The 19,811-nt window shown below is 43.6% G+C and overlaps 1 protein-coding gene across 5 annotated transcripts in view; it reads left to right on the forward strand.

The window, feature by feature from the left end:
* The window catches only part of SLC44A5 (solute carrier family 44 member 5), a 282,035-nt gene that overhangs the window by 256,533 nt on the left and 5,691 nt on the right, over positions 1-19,811 (forward strand). For all 5 annotated transcript variants that reach the window (XM_084755474.1, XM_084755473.1, XM_084755476.1 and 2 more), the window contains 12 exons: positions 1,064-1,176; positions 4,536-4,667; positions 9,346-9,445; positions 11,717-11,809; positions 12,311-12,398; positions 12,769-13,031; positions 13,962-14,056; positions 15,808-15,911; positions 17,220-17,293; positions 18,238-18,308; positions 18,426-18,514; positions 19,705-19,789. In XM_084755474.1, coding sequence (XP_084611600.1) covers positions 1,064-1,176; positions 4,536-4,667; positions 9,346-9,445; positions 11,717-11,809; positions 12,311-12,398; positions 12,769-13,031; positions 13,962-14,056; positions 15,808-15,911; positions 17,220-17,293; positions 18,238-18,308; positions 18,426-18,514; positions 19,705-19,789 — 1,307 coding nt within the window. The remainder of the gene's footprint in view (positions 1-1,063; positions 1,177-4,535; positions 4,668-9,345; positions 9,446-11,716; positions 11,810-12,310; positions 12,399-12,768; positions 13,032-13,961; positions 14,057-15,807; positions 15,912-17,219; positions 17,294-18,237; positions 18,309-18,425; positions 18,515-19,704; positions 19,790-19,811) is intronic.

Below are 19,811 nucleotides of genomic sequence, written 5' to 3' on the forward strand. Positions count from 1 at the left end.
TACTACTAAGTAGACGGGTGTGAAGGAACAAAGCACAACATGGAAAGATTGGCCAATAGAAAAGCTGTAAGCTGGGGCACTGCACATAACTGTAAGCTGGGGCACTGCACATAGCTGTAAGCTGGGGCACTGCACAGACCTGTAAGCTGGGGTACTGCACAGAGCTGTAAGCTGGGGCACTGCACATAACTGTAAGCTGGGGCACTGCACATAGCTGTAAGCTGGGGCACTGCACATAGGCTCGATTAGGCAGAAATGCTGAGGTCTCTGGAGATACACAGGACGGCTTGGGTATAAAGCCCTCGCTGGGCCTCTGCTTTTTTCTTTCATATGAAATTCTTTTTTTCTTAAATATATTTTATTTTTACATATACATTTATATTATTACACATATATACAATAAACTGCCAATAGCAAGAAGAGCCATGACACAATCAAGAATTATATAAATGTTATATTCTTAGTGTTTTGGCTATTTGTTTTGAGCAGCCTTGAAGAAAATATCTTTCCTATTCTTGGTGCATCTAAAATTCTGAATGTAAATCAGTATCTATCATATCTCCTCATTATCAACTTAAAACATCTATCTAGACCTAAAAACATGTTAAACCCTAAACAACTAAGCATCATTGTAAAATTAAACTATCTGGTCTTCACCTCCATCAGAGACTTGAGAAGGAATAAAATTGATTACTTAAGTATACCAGGAAGTGCAGGTTACTAGCTTTCCAAATGAGAAGATGACAGAGGCAGTTTGCTAACAGTCAAAACTCTCTATAACGTTGTAGCATCACCTTCAGCCCTCTGGCCCAATGTATCTGACAGACATATTTGTGAGGCGGGAACTATTGAGGACAACAAAAGAAACAACCAAACCCCTACAAACTCATGTGAAATTCTTAATGAAAACCATTGTTTATAAGTCTTAGAATCGCATGTCTGAAGCCAGTAAAGTAGACTGTTCTAGAGTGATTTCAAACAGAAAGGGCTCTTACCTTGATGTTCGTGTGGTGTTTGTTGCACATGGCACCCCTGACTGTATCTGTTGTGGGTCTCCTTCTAGTGGTCTGACTCTCGCCATGGCACTGAGTTGGACGTTCTTGATGCTCCTGAGGTTCATAGCTGGATTCCTCTTCTGGGTCTTCATATTTGGTGTGCTGGGAATTATAGGATACGGTAGGTAACACACCTTTTAAAGTTGCCAAATATCAGAATAATTTTTCCCTGTCATTTAGTGATTCTTGGAAAGCATTTACTTGCCTTAGGTTCAGTTGGTTTGGAATATTAACACTACAAAATTTATTTAATTTCATGTATACTTTCTTCATAACTCTTTTTTTGCCATGATCTTGAGAAAAGTTCCATAAGGGAAAATCTCCTATCGCTAGCGGCCTTTGGTCTCTGGCCTGATAGGTATTGGGAAGGAGCAGAGCAGGTCTGTTTAGGTTAGTGAAAAGATCTCAAACAGTTAGCCTTCCACTGTAACTTGTCTATTGATTAGCATCCAGGTCTGCATAGCTGATAGTTTGATCTATTTTTCTTATCAGTTTCAGGCTCTATCTTACTTTTTAGTAGTCAGTCTCCACAGTGAGGCATCGCTCTCCAGGCAAGCACACTAAATCACACTCAATGGAGGAAGGGTTCAATTCGGTCTTCCCAAAGATCAGGTAAACAGTTCAAACATCCCTATAGCCCCTACGTAGATAGAAGCAGTAACCAAAAGTCTAAGCCCAGGACCAGACGGACTCAGCACAGAATCCTACCAGGCCTTTAAAGAAGAGCTCATTCCAGTTCTCTTAAAACTATTCCACAAAATAGAAACAGAAGGAACATTGCCAAACTCATTTTATGAGGCCTTGATACCTAAAGCACACAAAGACCCAACAAAGAAAGACAATTTCAGATCAATTTCTCTTATGAACATTGATGCAAAAATACTCAATAAAATACTCAAAAACCGAATCCAAGAACACATAAAAAATATCATCCACCATGACCAAATAGGCCTCGTCCCAGGCATGCAGGGGTGGTTCAATATAAGGAAATCCATCAGTGCAATCCACCGTATAAACAAACTGAAAGAGAAAAACCCCACACGATCATCTTCTTAGATGATGAAATAGCATTTGACATAATCCAACACCCTTTCATGTTAAAAGTGTCGGAGAGAGCAGAGATACAGGGCACATACCTAAACACAGTAAAGGCAATATAGAACAATCAAATAGCCAACATCAAACTAAATGGGGAGAAACTTAAATCAATTCCTATGAAATTAGGGACAAAGCAAGGCTCTTCACTCTCTCTGTATCTCTTCAATATAGCACCTGACGCCCTAGATAAAGCAATAAGAAAACTAAAGGAGATCAAATAGATACAAACTGGAAAGAAAGAAGTCAAAGCATCACTATTTGTGGATGATCTGATAGTATGTATGTGACCTTAAAAATTCCACCAAGAAACTCCTACAGCTGATAAATACCTTTAGCAAAGTGGCTGGATGCAAAATCAACTAGAAAAAAAATTAGTAGCCCTCCTGTATACAAAACTCTGACTTGCCTTAAGCAGTGAGAGACCTGAGATTGGCGGGCAGCAGCCCTGACACCACAAATGTAGAGATGAACAGTAGATACAAAGAGCAAATAAAGCCATCAGTCTCAGCTGCCTATTGGCTCCCCAGGTAGTGCTCACCCAGAAATGTACTGCATGGCAATTAAGCTTGAAGTGATTCGCAGCGAGGAAGTGTCCAATTAGGTTGTTAATTGTAAATAAAAGAGACTAAATGTGATGGGCCTCTGTGACTGTCTTTGGCTGGCTATCTACTCACATGGAAAACGAAGCATTCCTTTTGATAGTACCAAATTTACTAAAGCATAAAACTGTGCATATGTGACAGTGAGTGGATTAAAAATCTAGACTCTCTCTCTCTCTCTCTCTCTCTCTCTCTCTCTCTCTCTCTCTCTGTGTGTGTGTGTGTGTGTGTGTGTGTGTGTGTGTGTGTGTGTGTGTGTGTAATAATGAAGAATTCACCAAGATGAACAGACTACAAGGATCACTCAAGGCTCATGACCCTTCTGTGGTCAACCTAGGACCCTGAAAGGAACACAGATGTTGTGTTTGGCAGGAATTTCTGCTGCCAACAGGGCAAGTGCCAATCCCTTTTAGATGAAATCAGTGTCAATTTATGTCAGTCCTACAGATCAAAATCAATGGAAGTGTGAGGTTTATAAGCATTGCAGGAAGAAGCCAGGTATGGATATACACAGAAGCTGTCAGTGTCAGACTGAGACGTGCAGTAAGAGCAGCTGTAGGAAAACTGTGAGGTGACCATGTATAAAGTGTTCAGTGAGTGAAGGATGACATCACGGCACCAAGACAGCAGCAGAGATTGCTGCACACATGTCAAAATGAACCAAATGGAATTTTCCAAAATTAAAAAAAAATTGTTATAGTAAAAATTAGTACAACAGAATGAGACCAGTTGGGAGCCGACTAAAATAGACCGTGTGCCAGGATGCAGTGACCCCTGGCCGGAGGCAGTGGGGGAGATGGTCCTGTGTGTAACCAGATGTGTTTCCCAAGGCCTGGGAGAGAGAGGGGGGGGAAATGATTCCATGCAATAATATGAGATGGTGAAGAAAAGTGAGCGAAGAGATGATTTGGCAACGGTAGATAAGTGAAGTGAACTTTTCCTATATAAAATAATAACATTGACCAATGTTTAGACTAAAATGCACTTAACCAAGATACTGGACAAATAACCAGAATTAGGGGGCGGGTGATGGCTGGACAGAAATGTGCTTTCATTTTCTTGCTAGATTTTCACTTTGAACCTGATGGCTCAGCTTGTGGTAAGTTCCAACAGTGATTATAAAAAAGATGTCCAGAAAGTAGGAGGAAAAGAGTACATGTAATAAAAAACAACAAAAACTGTCAGACCAGATTAAAATGTACACATGCACATTGTAATTGTTTTGTTACTTACAAATTTTACAGAATGTGTAAGGAAACACATCTGTTAAAAGTAGAAAAATTATTTTTAAAAATAGCAGTTATGAGAAGAAATCTAATAGCTATAATAATATCAGGCAAAATAGAAGTCAAAATAAACCTATTAGGAGCAGAATCAGCCTAATTCGTTAAAACAAAATAAATTCTAAGCTAAATGCACCTATTAAAATATTCCAAAGACTTGTGTTCTGTACACATTATAAGTAAGTCAAGAAATGACAAGTCAGTACTGAGTGTAAGTCAGGGGTATCAGCACATTCTCTGGGCACACATATACTGTAGCATGTTAAAGTAGCCTGTTGGTGGCTGTTAAGGTTGCTACAAGACAGGAGCACACTGAACGCCACATCAGTCCAGAAAGCATTTATGTCAGTCAGAGGAGCACAGTTAGACTATTGCAGCCAAACATGACTCTAACTCTGTAGAAATGGCCCTATTGATCTTTTTTTTATGTAGATACATTTGATAATCATGTAGCTTCTACTTCAGAAAGTAATACTGTACATTGGTCTTTTCCTTTCAAGGAATATGGTACTGTTTCCTGGAATACAGTGACCTGCAGCAGAAACCACAGTCATCAATCATGATATATGACATCGGGATTCAAACTAACATAAGCATGTTCTTCCACTTGAAACAGACTTGGTTCTCAATGAGTGAGTAGATTTTAAGAGTCAGTTTTGTTAAAATGGTAACCATGAGGAAGCCTTGTTTGTCCACGTTTAAGTTTGGTGCATCCCGCTGAACACATCCATCACTCAGTGGCGACTGTAAACGTCTTTGAGCTGTAGTAAATGGAAAATGTTGCTGTGAATTTATTGTGTAACCAAAGATAACACTATTTTAGAAGACTCTCAGGCCACTTACCATTAGCTTAAAATGGTTTGATTGTGGGCATTGATTGATGTTAATCTATGAAAGAAATGATTGGTGTGTGTGTGTGTGTGTGTGTGTGTGTGTGTGTGTGTGTGTGTGTGTGAACTTGTTTTAAAGAAAAAGAAAATAAGACACTTATTTTGCCTTCACAGCAAAGCATTCCATCTCTTCATTGCAGGAACTGTGAAGAATAACTGAAAATAGATTTGCATTCTTAACAGTTCTGATCACTGAGTTACTTAGAGTTGGCGGTAATTTCTGATGCAAGTTCTGATGGCTTCTTCAGTCTTGTGTTTCTGGGATCAGAGATTTGTGCTTGTGAATCTAGGTTTTGACAGTTTCTCATTGAAATTTTGTCTTTAAAATTCCCCTCTATTGTCGTTCATACTGGTCCTTGAATGCCAGGGGAACTCAGTGAGGAGTGTAGAGAGATGTGTAGGCACTATCTGATCCCAGCACGGGCCCCTTCTCCATGGATTACAAGTCTAACTTTGCTTCTTCATCCAAAAAACCCTGCACATTCAATGGTACATGAGAATATGTCCCCCAAGTGACAGTGCTATCACAGTCTCCCTGTGGCCAGGTTTTATCTGGAATGACAGTGTCCTGAGTCAGAGAGAACTGGGGGCAAGATCACCAGTATGGAGCATTTTGACCAGAGGGCTGTCTTCTCCATGCCCATAGGATACGTATAGGGCAGATGCCTCAGTAGGACTATAGGGCCATTAGCTCTACAGGACACACGTCTTCACCACATTATTCATCTGGGAAATTCAACTACTCTTCTTCCTACACAGAGTTTGATGGATAGGCCAAATTCTTGGATGTTACTTTCCCATTCCCAGCCCTTACCCAAACTAGTTCCATTTGCTTTCTTTGTTTTTTCAACTATATATGTTATAGCTTTTCTTTTTACCTACAAAAATCTGGAATTGTATTCTTTTCAGTTTTCCTGAGTTTGAGTGAATATCCCCCACCCACCTAAGCCCCAGGCATCCACATACTGTTGCTGGTCATTTCCAAAGGAAACCACTGTTGCCCAGGGTTCACTGAAGCCTTAAGGCCACTCTAGAAAGGAGCCTAGGCACACAGGCCTGTGCTGACACCCTCAGCCATCTCTGAAGAACCACCCATAAAACTGCCACAGAGAAGGCCAGTTCCTGTCCCTGGAAAGTTAGCAGATGTGCCTCCAGGAAGTACAGAACTTTCTAAACATGTAAAATGTTTAAAAGCCTGATGATAGCAATCTTTTCTGGAAGTTTCCTAAATCGAGTTATCTAACATTGATTGATACCTGATCTGTGTAGGGAAAAATTCCGGGGTGCCAGGAACAAGGACATAGGTGTTAAGGTATATTGTTTCAGAAAAACCCTGGGAGCAGGTGGAGCAACCACTCTAAAATTAACTATTTTATCATCCCTGGCTTGTGATAGGCAGCAGCTCTGTTTCTACTTCTGCTGTTGGCTCCACCTTTGACTTTGGGTAAGTCTCCTAGCCCTGGGGCTGAGTCTCCTCTTTACTTGGTTATAGTGCCTGTTTTATATTAAATATGTTTGTGCTGCTATCCTCAAAAACAGCAGTGTATCAATGAAAGGGCAACCAAGTGTCTCTAATGTGGCCACTTTCGTGCCCTTGTATAAATGTGCAAGTCTAACATACAGTACTTTTTGACAATGCAACTTTAGAACACAGAATCATTTTTATATATTTTGTTTTCTTAGGTTCTTTCATGGAAAACAATGTTGGCATGAGTGTGCTTCACAGCTTTGACTCAAATTAGTGTTTCAGGAAAGTGACATAGGCCCATGAGAGCGAGTGCATTGTTCAACTTAAAGAAAAGGCAGAAGCACAGTGATTCATTACCAAGTTCTTCCCGTGACTTGGAGTTAACTGATTTCTGTAGACATAGGGACGCTCCCCAGTGCAGTGTGGAACCAGAGCCGTGGTGGCAGAACAACTAACTGAGTGAGTCAACAGCACTCCATCACTGAAAGTGCTTAACATGAACAGAGTAGCTGGCTAGTGATCAGGTTAAGGAAGAGAAGTTGGGCTTCTAACTCCCCAAGGAGTTTGTTTCGTATTTTCAGGGCCTGTTGCTAGCAGTACCATATTTTTCTCCATCTTAGGATCCTAAACTTTTTACTTCTTAGCATCTCTAAAACCCTACTGCATCTTACAACCATTGACTACCCACTTAAAATTATTTTTAAATTTATTATAATTTATTCATATTACATCCCAATTGTTATCCCCACTTGTATCTTCCTGTTCCCACCCTCCCTCCCTCTTCTGCCCTATTCCCCTCCCCTAGACCTCTGACAGGTGGGGTCCTCCTCCCCCACCATATGACCACAGCCTATTATGTCTCATGTAGATAGCCTGCTTCCCTTTCCTCTGTGCTGCCTGGGCCTCCTCACCAAAAGGAAGTGACCAAATTGGGGGCACCAGAGTTTATGTCAGAGGCAGTTTCTGGCTCCCTGCACAACCATGGAGAATATGCTGTCCATTGGCTAGGTCTGAACAGGGGTGTAGGTTCACTGCATGCATTGTCCTTGCTTAGTGAAACATTTTTTGCAAGCCCCCTGGGTCCAGATCCACCTGCCTTTATGGTCTCCTTGTGGGGCTCCTGAACCCTCTGGGTCCTTTCATCCCCCATCTCTTCCATATAACTCTCAGTGCTCCAGCCATGGTCCCCGGGGAATCCCAGTATCTGTCCCAATTCCCTGCTGGGAGGAGTCGCTTGGAGGACATCTATGTTGGGCTAATATCCACTATTAAGTGAGTATATACCATGCATGTCTTTCTGGGTCTGGGTTACCTCACTCAGGATGGTCATTTTTAGTTCCATTCATTTGCCTGCAAATTTCAAGATTTCCTTGTTTTCAATAGCTGAGTGGTATCCCAGTGTGTAAATAATGTGGTGAAGACATTTTATCCATTCTTCAGTTGAGGGACCTCTAGGTTGTTTCCAGACTAGTCATTTTTAAAAGTAAGTAATTACTGGCATTTTCTAAAACTGTTGTAACTTAAAAGTGTGTGTTAGAATTGGGGTGTGTAACAAGAATGTGACTACCAGATAAGATAAAAGTAACAGGTACAGGAGGTGTCTCCTAGTCTTCCAGAAGGGAGGCAGTGAGATGCCCAGACCCTTGCTTCTTCTTCCCCAGATCTATGATTCATGGGAAATGTGTGTGTGTGTGTGTGTGTGTGTGTGTGTGTGTGTGTGTGTGTGTGTGTGTATCCTTTTTAACACATAAATATTTTATTCAAGATATATTTTCTTTGCATAGCAGCTTCACTGGGGACATAGTTCTATAAAGTTCAGCCTATGTAAGTTATAAATCTCAGCTCAGCACTAAACTGCAGAATAATCCTGACCTTCTGATCCTCCATCTCTGCCTCTTGAGTTCTGGTGGCCTCTTCCATTTTACACAGTGCTGAGGGCCAAGCCTGGAGTGCCGTGCAGGCTAGGCGAGCACCCTCCCCCCTGACCTACATCCCTTCCTTCTGACTCTGAGATGTTACTGCCCACGTTTACTTGGATTTACACCCTTGTTCTATTAATAGTGTCTATGGCGGGAAGAGTCACAGAATAGAAGTGCAGCCATCAGTGCTCTGCCCTGTCAGTCAGCAAGGTTAGCGAGCCAGGTACCGTGGGCAGGATGGTCACCTTAGCAACTGTCTTCTCTGACAGTTCCTTACTTAGTACCAAGGGAGGCCTTCCTTCCTTCCTTCTATCCCTCCCTCCTTCCTTCCTTCCTTCCTTCCTTCCTTCCTCCTTCCTTCCTTCCTTTCTTCCTTCCTCCTTCCTTCCTCCTTCCTTCCTTCCTCCTTCCTTCCTTCCTTCTTTCCTTCCTCCTTCCTTCCTTCCTCCTTCCTTCCTTCCTTCTTTCCTTCCTGTCTTATTTCCTTCCTTCCTTCCTTCCTTTCTTCCTTCCTCCTTTCTTCCTTCCTTCCTTCCTTCCTCCCTTCCTCCTTCCTTCCTTCCTTTCTTCCTTCCTCCTTCCTTCCTTCTTCCTTCCTTCCTTCCTCCTTCCTTCCTTCTTTCTTTCTTTCTTCCTTCCTTCCTTCCTTCCTTCCTTCCTCCTTCCTTCCTTCCTTCCTTCCTCCTTCCTTCCTTCCTGTCTTATTTCCTTCCTTCCTTCCCTCCTTCTTTCCTGCCTTCCTTCCTTGCTTCTTCCTCCTCAGATCTATGATTCATGGGAAATGATTACTGGGGTGAGATGGAACCAGTTCATGGGGTGACTTGAATCCCAACAAAGGTTCTACTCTGTATTCATAACACTTCTTGGAGGGGTTGACAGTGAATCTCTAAGACTGGCATTGGGTGCGGCACTGATTAAATCATGAAGTATTGGAACTGTCCGAAACATCTGATAAACTCAGTCCTGGGGTTTATAGAAGGAGCCTGGTTCTGGTGCTGACTTGTGTTGCAGACTGACGTCTTTTCTTGTTCAGTGATCATCTTATCCATCATTGAAGGCATCATCGTCATTGTGCTGATCTTCCTCAGGAGGCGGATTGGAGTGGCCCTCGTCCTGCTGAAGGAAGGAAGCAAGTAAGGGGCTCAGCCAGTGCTCATGGCAGGTGTCAGGTGGTGCATGCGTGTGTGCGTGCATGCATGTGTGCGTGCGTGCGTGCGTGCATGTGTGTGTGTGCACCTGCATGCATGTGTGTGTGCGCGCAACTGAGTGTGGGGCCCAGAAGCTGGCACTGGATCTCTTATGTAATGGCTATCCCCTTCAGTTTTCAGACAGGATGTCTCACTGAGTCTGTGCTTCAGGGCTTCAGCTAGAACTCCTGATAGTGGGTTCTCCTGGCGTCCTTTGCTCTGCCTCCTTACCATCAGGACTACGGGTATGCAGTACCATGCCAGTTTTTAAAGTGGGTGCAGGGATAACTCAGGTCCTCATGATATGCAACAGCCACTTCATCAACTGAGCCATCTTCCCTGAACTCCCCACAACAGTAGGACTTTTTAAGGAAGAAATTGAAGAACAGTTGTTTAAGTTCAGACAGTGTCATTTATTGGACACATCAGGGTCTCCCTTCTGTCTCCTCAATCACAGTGTTAGCTAAGATGGACTCTGAACAAGGGGGTGTCTGCAGAATGTAAGTCACAAAGTGCTGCGTGGAGCTGGCTGCACCACAGGTTACATTGCCCTGTGGTGGCTCCTGTGTTAATATTACTGGCTGACTGAGAGAATCACTGTAACTCCATCACCTCAGCTGTGGGCTCTGCGGTGTGCATGCACATGACAAAGCGCTGGCTCTTGAGCACCTGGCTATGCAGTCTGTGCATAAAACACATCCTCCAGGCACACTTAGTACCCAGGGCCATTCTCACTTTAAAACGTTACAAAACAAACTTTAATAAAATTCAATAATACCTATAGTTTAAAGACTATTCCAAAAGGTCACTTGAGAATAATCTGTGCAGTCAGTTTTTGAATGAGGAGCAGAGAAAGCGCTGTGGGGAAGCTAACAGACCCTCTGCATGAAAGAGTGCAAACAGAGTTGTTAGCTACCAAGGACCAAATGGTTTTTAATTGTCTTTAAGGCCTTTTTAAACAAAATTGCCATATTATTATAATAATAGTGCCACCCGAAGCCAGTGGTTTAAATAACTAACAAGCTGTTGGATAAACTCTCCCCACCCTACAATAAATGAGGCCCTATCATTATCCCCTGAAACTACTGATTTTCTGGATTTATTTCTTAAATAATATGTTATTGTGTAACTCAACTCACTTCTTACAGCCTTAAATGTGCATGTGTGTGTGCACATGCGTGTGTGTGTGTGTGTGTATATGTGTATGTCTGTGGTGCTAAATATTAAAGGGCCAGTATCACTGTGACAGGCTGATAGATTATCAGGGGGAGGTAAGAGCTGGAATAAATGGCTCAGAATTCAGAGTAAACTTTTGGATTCCTAGTGGCTTAGTTTTAGGGTGTGCAGAAAGGAAGAACAACAGAACTCCACAGCAAGACAAGCCATGGGCCACACATTTGATGCGGTCTGGCTTCTTTTGTATCTCTCCTTGGTGATGCCAAACAAGAGTGCGTGTGATCTGGAGATGCGGGCTGAAGCAAACACCTAAGAGCTGCTAAAGACACAGTCAGATGGGAGCACTTTACAAGCTGGCCCACAGAGAAATGTTCTAGAGGGAGAGCCAAAAATAAATAAATAAACAAGTAAACAAACAAGCACATGGGTACAGTGTTACTAAAGGCATTTGTAAAAAGTAAAAAGTTGCTTAGAACTGTGTGGCAGAAGTGACAGCACAGCTACCCCCAGGAATTAGTGGGTGTGAGATGAGGAAGGTCAGAGGAGGAAGACCCAGGTGCTGCCCTGTTGAGATGCAGTGAACCACACCATGCAGAGGGAGGTGGCAGAGGCTGTCGCTGTACTTTTACACATAGCACAGGTTTTTCTATGTGCACAGGAAAGGAGCCTCACGCTTTAACAGAAGGCCCACGAGGTCTTCTCTCATTTTAGGAAGCTAAGAATTTAATCAGAGGAAGAAGTCAGAAAATTGTGGTCTGTTAAAGCCTTACGCTTCAGTCAGAAGGGGAGTCTTGTGCAGGAGGCAAACACGGCCCTGGAAAACTCCCCACTTTACAACACCTGAACTAATTAATGAGCATCAAAGCCACCTCAGAATTTGCAACAATGATCACTGGAGAAGATTATCAGGGTCTGTCACTGCTATCACCAGAATACAATCTGAGGCTTGTTTCCAGTTTTTAATGGACAAGCGTTTAATTATTGAGAAACACAGATTTGACCCAGATTCATTTTGACTGCCAAATACTTGCTTCCTTCTAGAGCCATTGGCTACATCCCCAGCACGTTAGTCTTCCCAATGGTAACTTTCATCTTACTGTCGATCTGCATTTCCTACTGGGCTGTGACAGCCATGTATCCTTTGGCAACTAACTCTGCTCTCACCTTTTTAAGTTTGTATACAAAATAATAGATTTCATTATGACACATGTCTCACATATAAACATATACACACACACACACATGTGCATGCACGTGTGCGTGCACATACACACACACACACACACACACAGACACACACAGGGAGAGAGAGAGACATAAGTTCACCTTAATGCTCAGGACCAGAAGCTTATGTTCAGGGGTTTTTCATCCCTGTGAAGATGAGAAACAGCCTAAAGAAGTAACTAGGTTAAGTTCCAGCTGACTCCTCTACAGTCCTGTATAGCTCCACAGCTGGCCCCCGATGCACCAGTGGTGGCCTGGCCTCCCAGGAGGATGGCTGTTACAGAGAGCATGGGAAGGAAAGCCTGCTGAGGCTCATTTTCCGCGGGCTGCTTGCTTGTCTTTACAGTTTTCTCTTGCTTGTTTGTTTTCAATTTAACAGTAAATAGTTTTTCCTTAACCAAGTTTGTTCAGTTTCTTGGCTACATCAGGGGTACCAATATTCAAAGTTATGGTCCCAGAGGGGGAATGTTTACATGAAGATGAAACTTGTGACCCAGAGGTGAGTAAGAGAATTCTGCTACGCACCGCCATGAGCCGGTACCGGGGATAGACGTGGAGAATGTTATCAGGAAAGCACTGAAAATGGCAAACGGAGCAGAGCTCGCTTGTGCATAGTAACCCTGAGACGCTGGCGTGCTCAGTGAAAACACTAATAAGCGTAAAAGTAGAGTAGGAAGAGCATGCGTGCATATGGATGAAATAAGCCCCTCCCAGAACTCATTAAAGAATTCTGTAAATTAATATATCATAGAAGTGACAAGTGAAAGTAAATTAAAAAAAAAAAGATAGAATATCCAGTTGGGGACCACAAGAAAAGATGAGGAGGACCACATTTAATGCCATATTTTCCTGTTTTCTTCTGGGTGCAGATTTTTCCTAAAACTCACATTCCCGAAGTCTGCCCTGGGGCATCATGTAACTTTGCTTTCTACGGGGGAAGGAGTGAGTATCACAGTTACATGGTGACCTTCCAGATCTACAACTTCTTCGCTTTCCTCTGGCTTGTAAACTTCATCATTGCGCTGGGTCACTGTACCCTTGCTGGTGCCTTTGCTTCCTATTACTGGGCCATGCGAAAACCCGAGGACATCCCAAGGTACCCGCTCTTCACGGCTTTTGGACGAGCAGTCCGGTGAGCTCAAGACCAAATCTCATGCCCTCTTTTCTCAGTTATAGCTTGTGCTGTGGTATTCATTCTTGGCTGGTGAATTCAGCTGACAAAAATGCTAATGAGCTGAAAATATGATTTGAGATTCATGGGTGCTTCTTGCCTTCTCTGATTACACAGCTACAGCTTTGTAGTGCTTGCCCAAGTCATTGCCCTAAATGCCATTGCCCTAAATGCCATTGCCCTAAATGCCATTGCCCTAAGCCCCATAGGTTACAAGAGATGGGAGGGGCTAGAGCTGGGCATCGTAGGAATTAATGTGTGATCAAGTCAAATGCTCTTTTAGAAGAACAGATTATGAGTTCTATGAAGACACTTGGTTTCAAACCTTCTGTTGAGACCTCTAGAAATTTGAATAAGAGATTATAAAAACCCCTTCAAACATCATGACGGGCAGATCTGGACCCAGGGGGTTCTGCTCAAACTACTGCACCAACCAAGGACAATGCATGCAGTAAGCATTGAACCCCTACTCAGATCTAACCAATGGACAGGACATTCTCCACAGTTGCATGGAGAGCGGGGACTGACTTGGACATGAACTCTGGTGCCCCCTATTTGACCACTTTCCCTTGGTGGGGAGGCCTGGTGGCACTCAGAGAAAAGATAAGAAGGCTACCAGGATGAGACCTGATAGGTTGTGGCCATATGGTAGGGGGAGAAGGTCCCCTTCTGTCACAGACCTAGGGGAGGGGAATAGGGTGAAAGATGGAGGGAGGGAGGAACAGGAAGATACAAGTGAGGGGATAACAATTGAGATGTAATCTGAATATATCAATTAAATGAAAGAACCCTTTATTTTTGTTGATGCACTTGACACATGAAATTGTTCAAGAGGCACCCTGTACTTACAGAACAGTGCTTTACCCTCCATTCTGCTTTGTCTTCGCCTAGATACCACACGGGCTCCCTAGCCTTTGGATCTTTGATCCTCGCATCAATTCAGATATTTAAAGTGATCATAGAATACCTGGACAGGCGACTTAAAAGTAAGCTTCCAGAATGGACCATAGACTCCTGTGGTGAGAGTGGGGTGGTGTGGGGTGCAAGAACGCCTGGTGACTAATAAGGATCGGCAGGACAGGTTGAAGTGGAAGGGTTTGAATGCATTCTGAATCACAGCCCAGCTGGACTTGCTAAGGTCCTTGGGTACCAAGAGGAGGGGCCGGAATGATGGCAAAGGAGGAAAACGTATCTGATGTGCTCATGTGGAATCCAGAGGAGCAAAATTCTGAGAGGAATTGTAGAGTTCTGTCTTATCATATTACCGAGAAGAGTGTAGTGTGAGATGTGCAGTCCCGTGTCTGCATCTCAGATCAAGCCAGGCTCAAGACATAACTCTGAGTCACTGGCATCAGTCTTCATACATGGCCCATGCAGTGTGCAGGCACACGGGCTCTGCTTATACTGTATCATAAGATAATCACTTGCAAGAGAAGGGTGGAGGCCTCACATTTCCTGTTTGAATTTTCTGATTTAAGACAAAATGGAATCCATCAAAATGGGGTGACTCGGGGTAACAGTCCTGAAACAGCAGACCCCTCACGGATAAGACTACTCAGCTTAATGGTGATGAAAAGTTGGAATGCCCAAATGTAAATGTGTGACGTTGACCCCATAGTTACAGTAAATACAAAATTAACCCAAAACACATCAAAGATATAAACATAATGGATAATGCTATAATACTTCTAGAAAAAAAAACATAAAAAGAAATCTTTACACCGTTGGATTTGATGGCAATTTCTTGATTTTCACACCAAAAACACAAAGAAAGAAAAAGCAAATTGGACTTCATGAAAATTAAAAATGTGTGCGCATCAAAGGAGCCGCAGAGTAAAGATGCAGCCCACACAGTAGAGGGAGATAGTGACAAACAATGTGCCAGACAACACACAGAGCTCCTGTCACTCAGTAGCAAACAGTAGAAGTTCAAAGGTGGCCCACGGGGGGTTGTGAAGACCTCTCATATGCACAAGAATGGTCAGCAAAGGCTGAGAAGACGCAGTGTCTTTAGACAGGGACCCACAAACCAGAACCACATTGTGATGCTGCCTCACCCCCATTAGGATGGCTGTCAAAAGACCATGACAAACAAACGGTGGCTGAAAGAGCCTTGTGCACATTGTAGGCAAATGCTCCACAGCGTAGCCACTGTGGGAACAGCCAGCTTCTAAAATGCTAACACTATAATGCCACAGTAAACCAGATATTCCACTTCTACATTCGCACCCCACCTATGTCCACGCCAACGTTATTCACTGTAGCCTAAGGGTGTGAACCACCCATGAGTTCATTAATAGTGGATAGGACAAGGATTGCCTTATATACTTACGCTGGAATGTTAGTGCTGCAGAGGGGAATGAAATGGTCAGTTTTGAAGACATTGTGCTAAGTGAAAGAAGCCAGATGAGAAAGAATCATCTTCATACCACTCTGCTTAGGGTTTCTAGAAGAGTCAGACCAGCAAGTAAAATATGAGCTACAGGGAGCCAGTGCGAGAGGAAGATGGGAGGGTGAGTTTTGGTTGGGCGTTGGTTTGCTTGATTTTTAAGAACTTCTGAAAATGGACAGTGAAATTATTTTTACTACATTGTAACTGTGCTAAGAATCATATACTGAAGAATAACTAAAATGTCTATTAGGTATACATCACAACAAAACTTAAATCCTATCTCCGGTGTCATTGTTTTGAGTCGAAGGCTGACAGTGATTAATGAACTTACACCTCCTCCCACAGGGGCTCGGAACAGTGTGGCCAGGTTTCTACAGCGTTGCCTACGGTGCTGTTTCTGGTGTTTGGAAAAGATGGTGAAGTTTTTAAACAGAAATGCCTATATCATGGTAAATAGGCCTCGGTTCACTTATGGCTTCCCTGCTTTGCACAGTTGATCTCATGTCTGCTCTGCTTCCTGGAGAGCGTCCTGCTATCACGTGATTGCATGTGTCACTCTGATATGTGAGTGTGTGGCTCCCACACATGACTCAGGGCTGCACTTTCCTTGAGATGCCATTACCTTTGATGTCTCATTTCAAGGGAAACATATATGTTGAAAATTTTAAAGTGTGCTAGAGGGCCAGAGAGATAGCGCTGGGAGTAAAAGTGTTTGCTGCTAAAGCCAGCAAGCTAAGTCAGGCCTCCCTCCCACATCATGGAAAGAGGGAACTGAATCCCACAGGTTGTTCTATGACTTTTGTAAGCATGCTGTGAAAGTGAGGACACACACACACACACATATGCACACACACCCATATCTGCACACACCAACACATAAACACACACATCTGTGCATGCACACCCATCTACACCCACATACACACACATCTCATACACATACGCACACACGCACACAGTGATGCATTCACACATACAAGTGTAATATGTATAATATTTTTAAATAATAAAAATAAAAGTTTGGTAGATGGAAATGGTGCTATATGTTTGACAGTTGTGTAAGAGGAAAGCTGATGTCCCTTGTTCCCTCAGATGAGAAAATGTCTAATAGAGGGACTTGCATGATTTTAAGGAAGAGATTAGTCATTTTAAGGAAGCTTGTGTTAAAAGGGGAGTGAGCGGTGGTAATGCTTGGACAAATCTCTAACTCATCTCCTGTGAGAATGCAGAAGCCTTTAAAGGGTTGTTTTGTTTATACAGTAGACGGAGAAAACAATTATTTCAGAAGCTGCAATGTTACAGTGCTTGCTTATCATCACAGTGCGGTGGGGCCCAGGGATGAGGTCCACATAGTCACAAATTGAAGATTCAATCAATTTACCCGCAGTGAGAGTGCAGTGCTGAGCCTTCCGTCAGTGAAGCCTAGTACGAGGGATTGGCTTCCTTAGGAGTAATTCTTTTTAATGTGATGACAGAATTCAACCCACTTAATACCTACTATAGCCATATGTTTCACAGATCGATTCCCTGATCTGAGATTGAGGAAAAGGCCTACCCCTGCACACAGCACTCGGCAAGTCGCTCAGTGTCAGTGACCTTGCGTTATGTGGGGTCAAGGACAGAGAGACCCAAGGCATCCCACAGACCCCAGCTGTTAGTGTGGACTATGGTGGTGCACTTGCACATCCCCTGACACTGGGTTGTCCTGGGTGATGCTAGTTTATGTTACTAACAAGAGTGTCGATCATCTTCTTCAGATTGCATTATATGGCACAAACTTCTGTGAGTCAACGAGAGATGCTTTCAATCTGCTCATGAGAAACATTTTGAAGTAAGTAATTCAGCTGAAGAATAGCCATAGACGAGCTGGTGAGACTTGACATGGCGTCCTTTGCTTGTGGTTGTCTGTGCTGCTGTTGGCCTTATCAGCCACGGTGTTACCACTGAGTTTGATACATTTTAATCAACGTTCATTTAGTTTCATATATTAGAGTCATGACTCTCCTCATCTGCCTCAGTGATTACAGATTTGATTTTTATTGTCCCTTTGGCTCAGGAAGTTCTCCAGGTGACATTACTGTTCCCTTGGTACATGTTTCCTCCTCTTAGAATTGTTGGGAAATTGATGTGCAGAATCGAGGAGCAAATTCATTAGCCTCAGGATCCAAGCAGTGCTATAAATCCCACTGAGTGACAGAGAAGTTCATACCCAGAATCTTTGATCAAATTAAGTAAGCTTTATTCTTCTGTCAGTCAGGGCTAGCTGCCTAAAGTGAAGGGGTTTGAAAAAAAAAATAGCATTAAAAGTAGGAGAGGGTAGGGTTATGCAGGAACTTGGCTGAATATTTTCAAAATGATTTGACAGACCATATTATCTTATCAGGCAACATACAAGGTGTGAGTCAAACTCCATGGGATGGGGAGCTTGTCTAATTTCAGAAACAGGTTACAGCATCGTCAGCTTGAATTGTGCAGCAAACAGAAATGAACTCACTCTGACCTTCTAACAAAATGGCTTCCATCCTTAGGACAGAGTCAGGCTGGTGTGTCACCTCAGAGAGAGATCCTACAGTGGTCTCTTCTGTGGGCTTCCCTCATTAGAAACAAGAATCTCATGCCGGCTTCCACATGTTTCTTGTATTTAACAATTGCCAAATAAAATGTCACCAAGGACAGAGAAAAATGAGCCCACTGAGTGTATCTAAACGCTGAATCACACTTTCTTCTCTCCCCTCCCCCTCCCCTCCCCTCCCCCTCCCCTTCCCCAATGCTCAGAGTTGCAGTTACAGATGAAGTCACACACTTTGTATTACTCCTGGGGAAAATTCTGGTTTCTGGGATTGTAGGTAAGTAGCGACAATAACACATATTCAGAGGTATAGAATGTTTGGAAACCACTTTGCTACAACTGTGTTGATAACTGTTCTTGCTGTGTGACACCATGTTCTGCGTTTTCAATGTAGGTGTCATGGCCTTCCTGCTCTTCACAGAGAGACTACAGATGATTATAGAGGGACCAACAAGTTTAAATTACTACTGGGTCCCTTTCTTGGTAAGAACTGGGGACGCTGTGACAAAAACAAGGCAGGGTGAGTGGCTTTGGCAAATAGATGTGTATCCCTCACAATTTGAAAGGCTTGGCGATGGCAGCTGGGCAGAGGTTGGTTGCTCACACCACATGCTGGAGAGAAAGGTGGCAGACCCAGTCTCTTTGTAGCAGGGCACCAATACCTAGATAAAGTTATCACCATGGTGAGCTCAGTACTTCCCAGAGCCCTTCCCTCCGGTTCTGTCACATTGGGATGATGGTTTTAATGTATAGATGGGGGCAGCAATTCAGTCTGTAGAAGCTCAGCTTCACTGGTGTCATGATTTATCAGAGATGGAAATGTAAGAAAAGAAAAGGAAACCAATAGTGAAGGCCGCAGGCGTTACTGTTCTTTATCTGTGCCACTCACCTCCTGCGTTCGGCGCCATGTTCCTTGGAAAGCTCTGCTCTATTGTTAAGGTCGCATGCAGAAGGCTTACTGGGTGCTCAGCCATGAGATACATTTATTAGGAAGTCGGAAGAGCTGGGCGGGGCAACAGAAGCTGGCCCACAGTACAGTTACTGCTCGGTCACCAGAGAGAATGACAAGACTTTCTGGAAAAGCAGCTGGCCTTGTGAATCATGTCAGCAGCTGTTAGCCAGGAGCCAGATGGGGCTCTAACTCAGGTGAAGTGGTTCCTGGAAGGGAGGAGGCGCCTATGCAGAGCCGTATCCGAGTCTTCTTAGTAGCCGACATTTCTGATCACTGGGGGTGAGTGGATGGACGACTAGGAAGAGTTGAGGGGACTCCTGCTGGACCTACTACAGTGAACCAGCTCCCCTAACCTGTGTGGCATAGATGTTTGCCTTCCCAGACGTCAGAGCACAGAGGCGTCAGGCACAGAGAGGCTGAGTAACTTTGAGGACCCATGAATCACATGCTCTCAGCCAGTTAGACTACTGTGTTCATGTGCGGGATCTCAAAGCTGAGATTCTTTAAGTACTAGGAGCATTGGTAGGAGGTGCTCATGTGAACGAGCACATGGTGCTTTAAATCTCAGGACAGCACGCTGTCATGTGATCCAGGCCGTCCCTATTGCAGGTGTACCTGGCACAGCGCACACCAGTGCTTCCTTACCCCGCCTTCCACATGCATTATTGTTGTTCTGAGTGAGCTCGGTGACCCGTTGTGTCCCTTCTCTGTCTGTCCACAGACTGTAGTGCTTGGATCTTACCTGATTGCTCATGGGTTCTTCAGCGTCTACTCAATGTGTATCGAAACCATTTTCATCTGCTTCTGTGAGTATCCAAATGTATGGTG

Source organism: Acomys minous (genome assembly GCF_964271855.1).
Source record: "Acomys minous genome assembly, chromosome: 14".
Classification (NCBI taxonomy): domain Eukaryota; kingdom Metazoa; phylum Chordata; class Mammalia; order Rodentia; family Muridae; genus Acomys; species Acomys minous.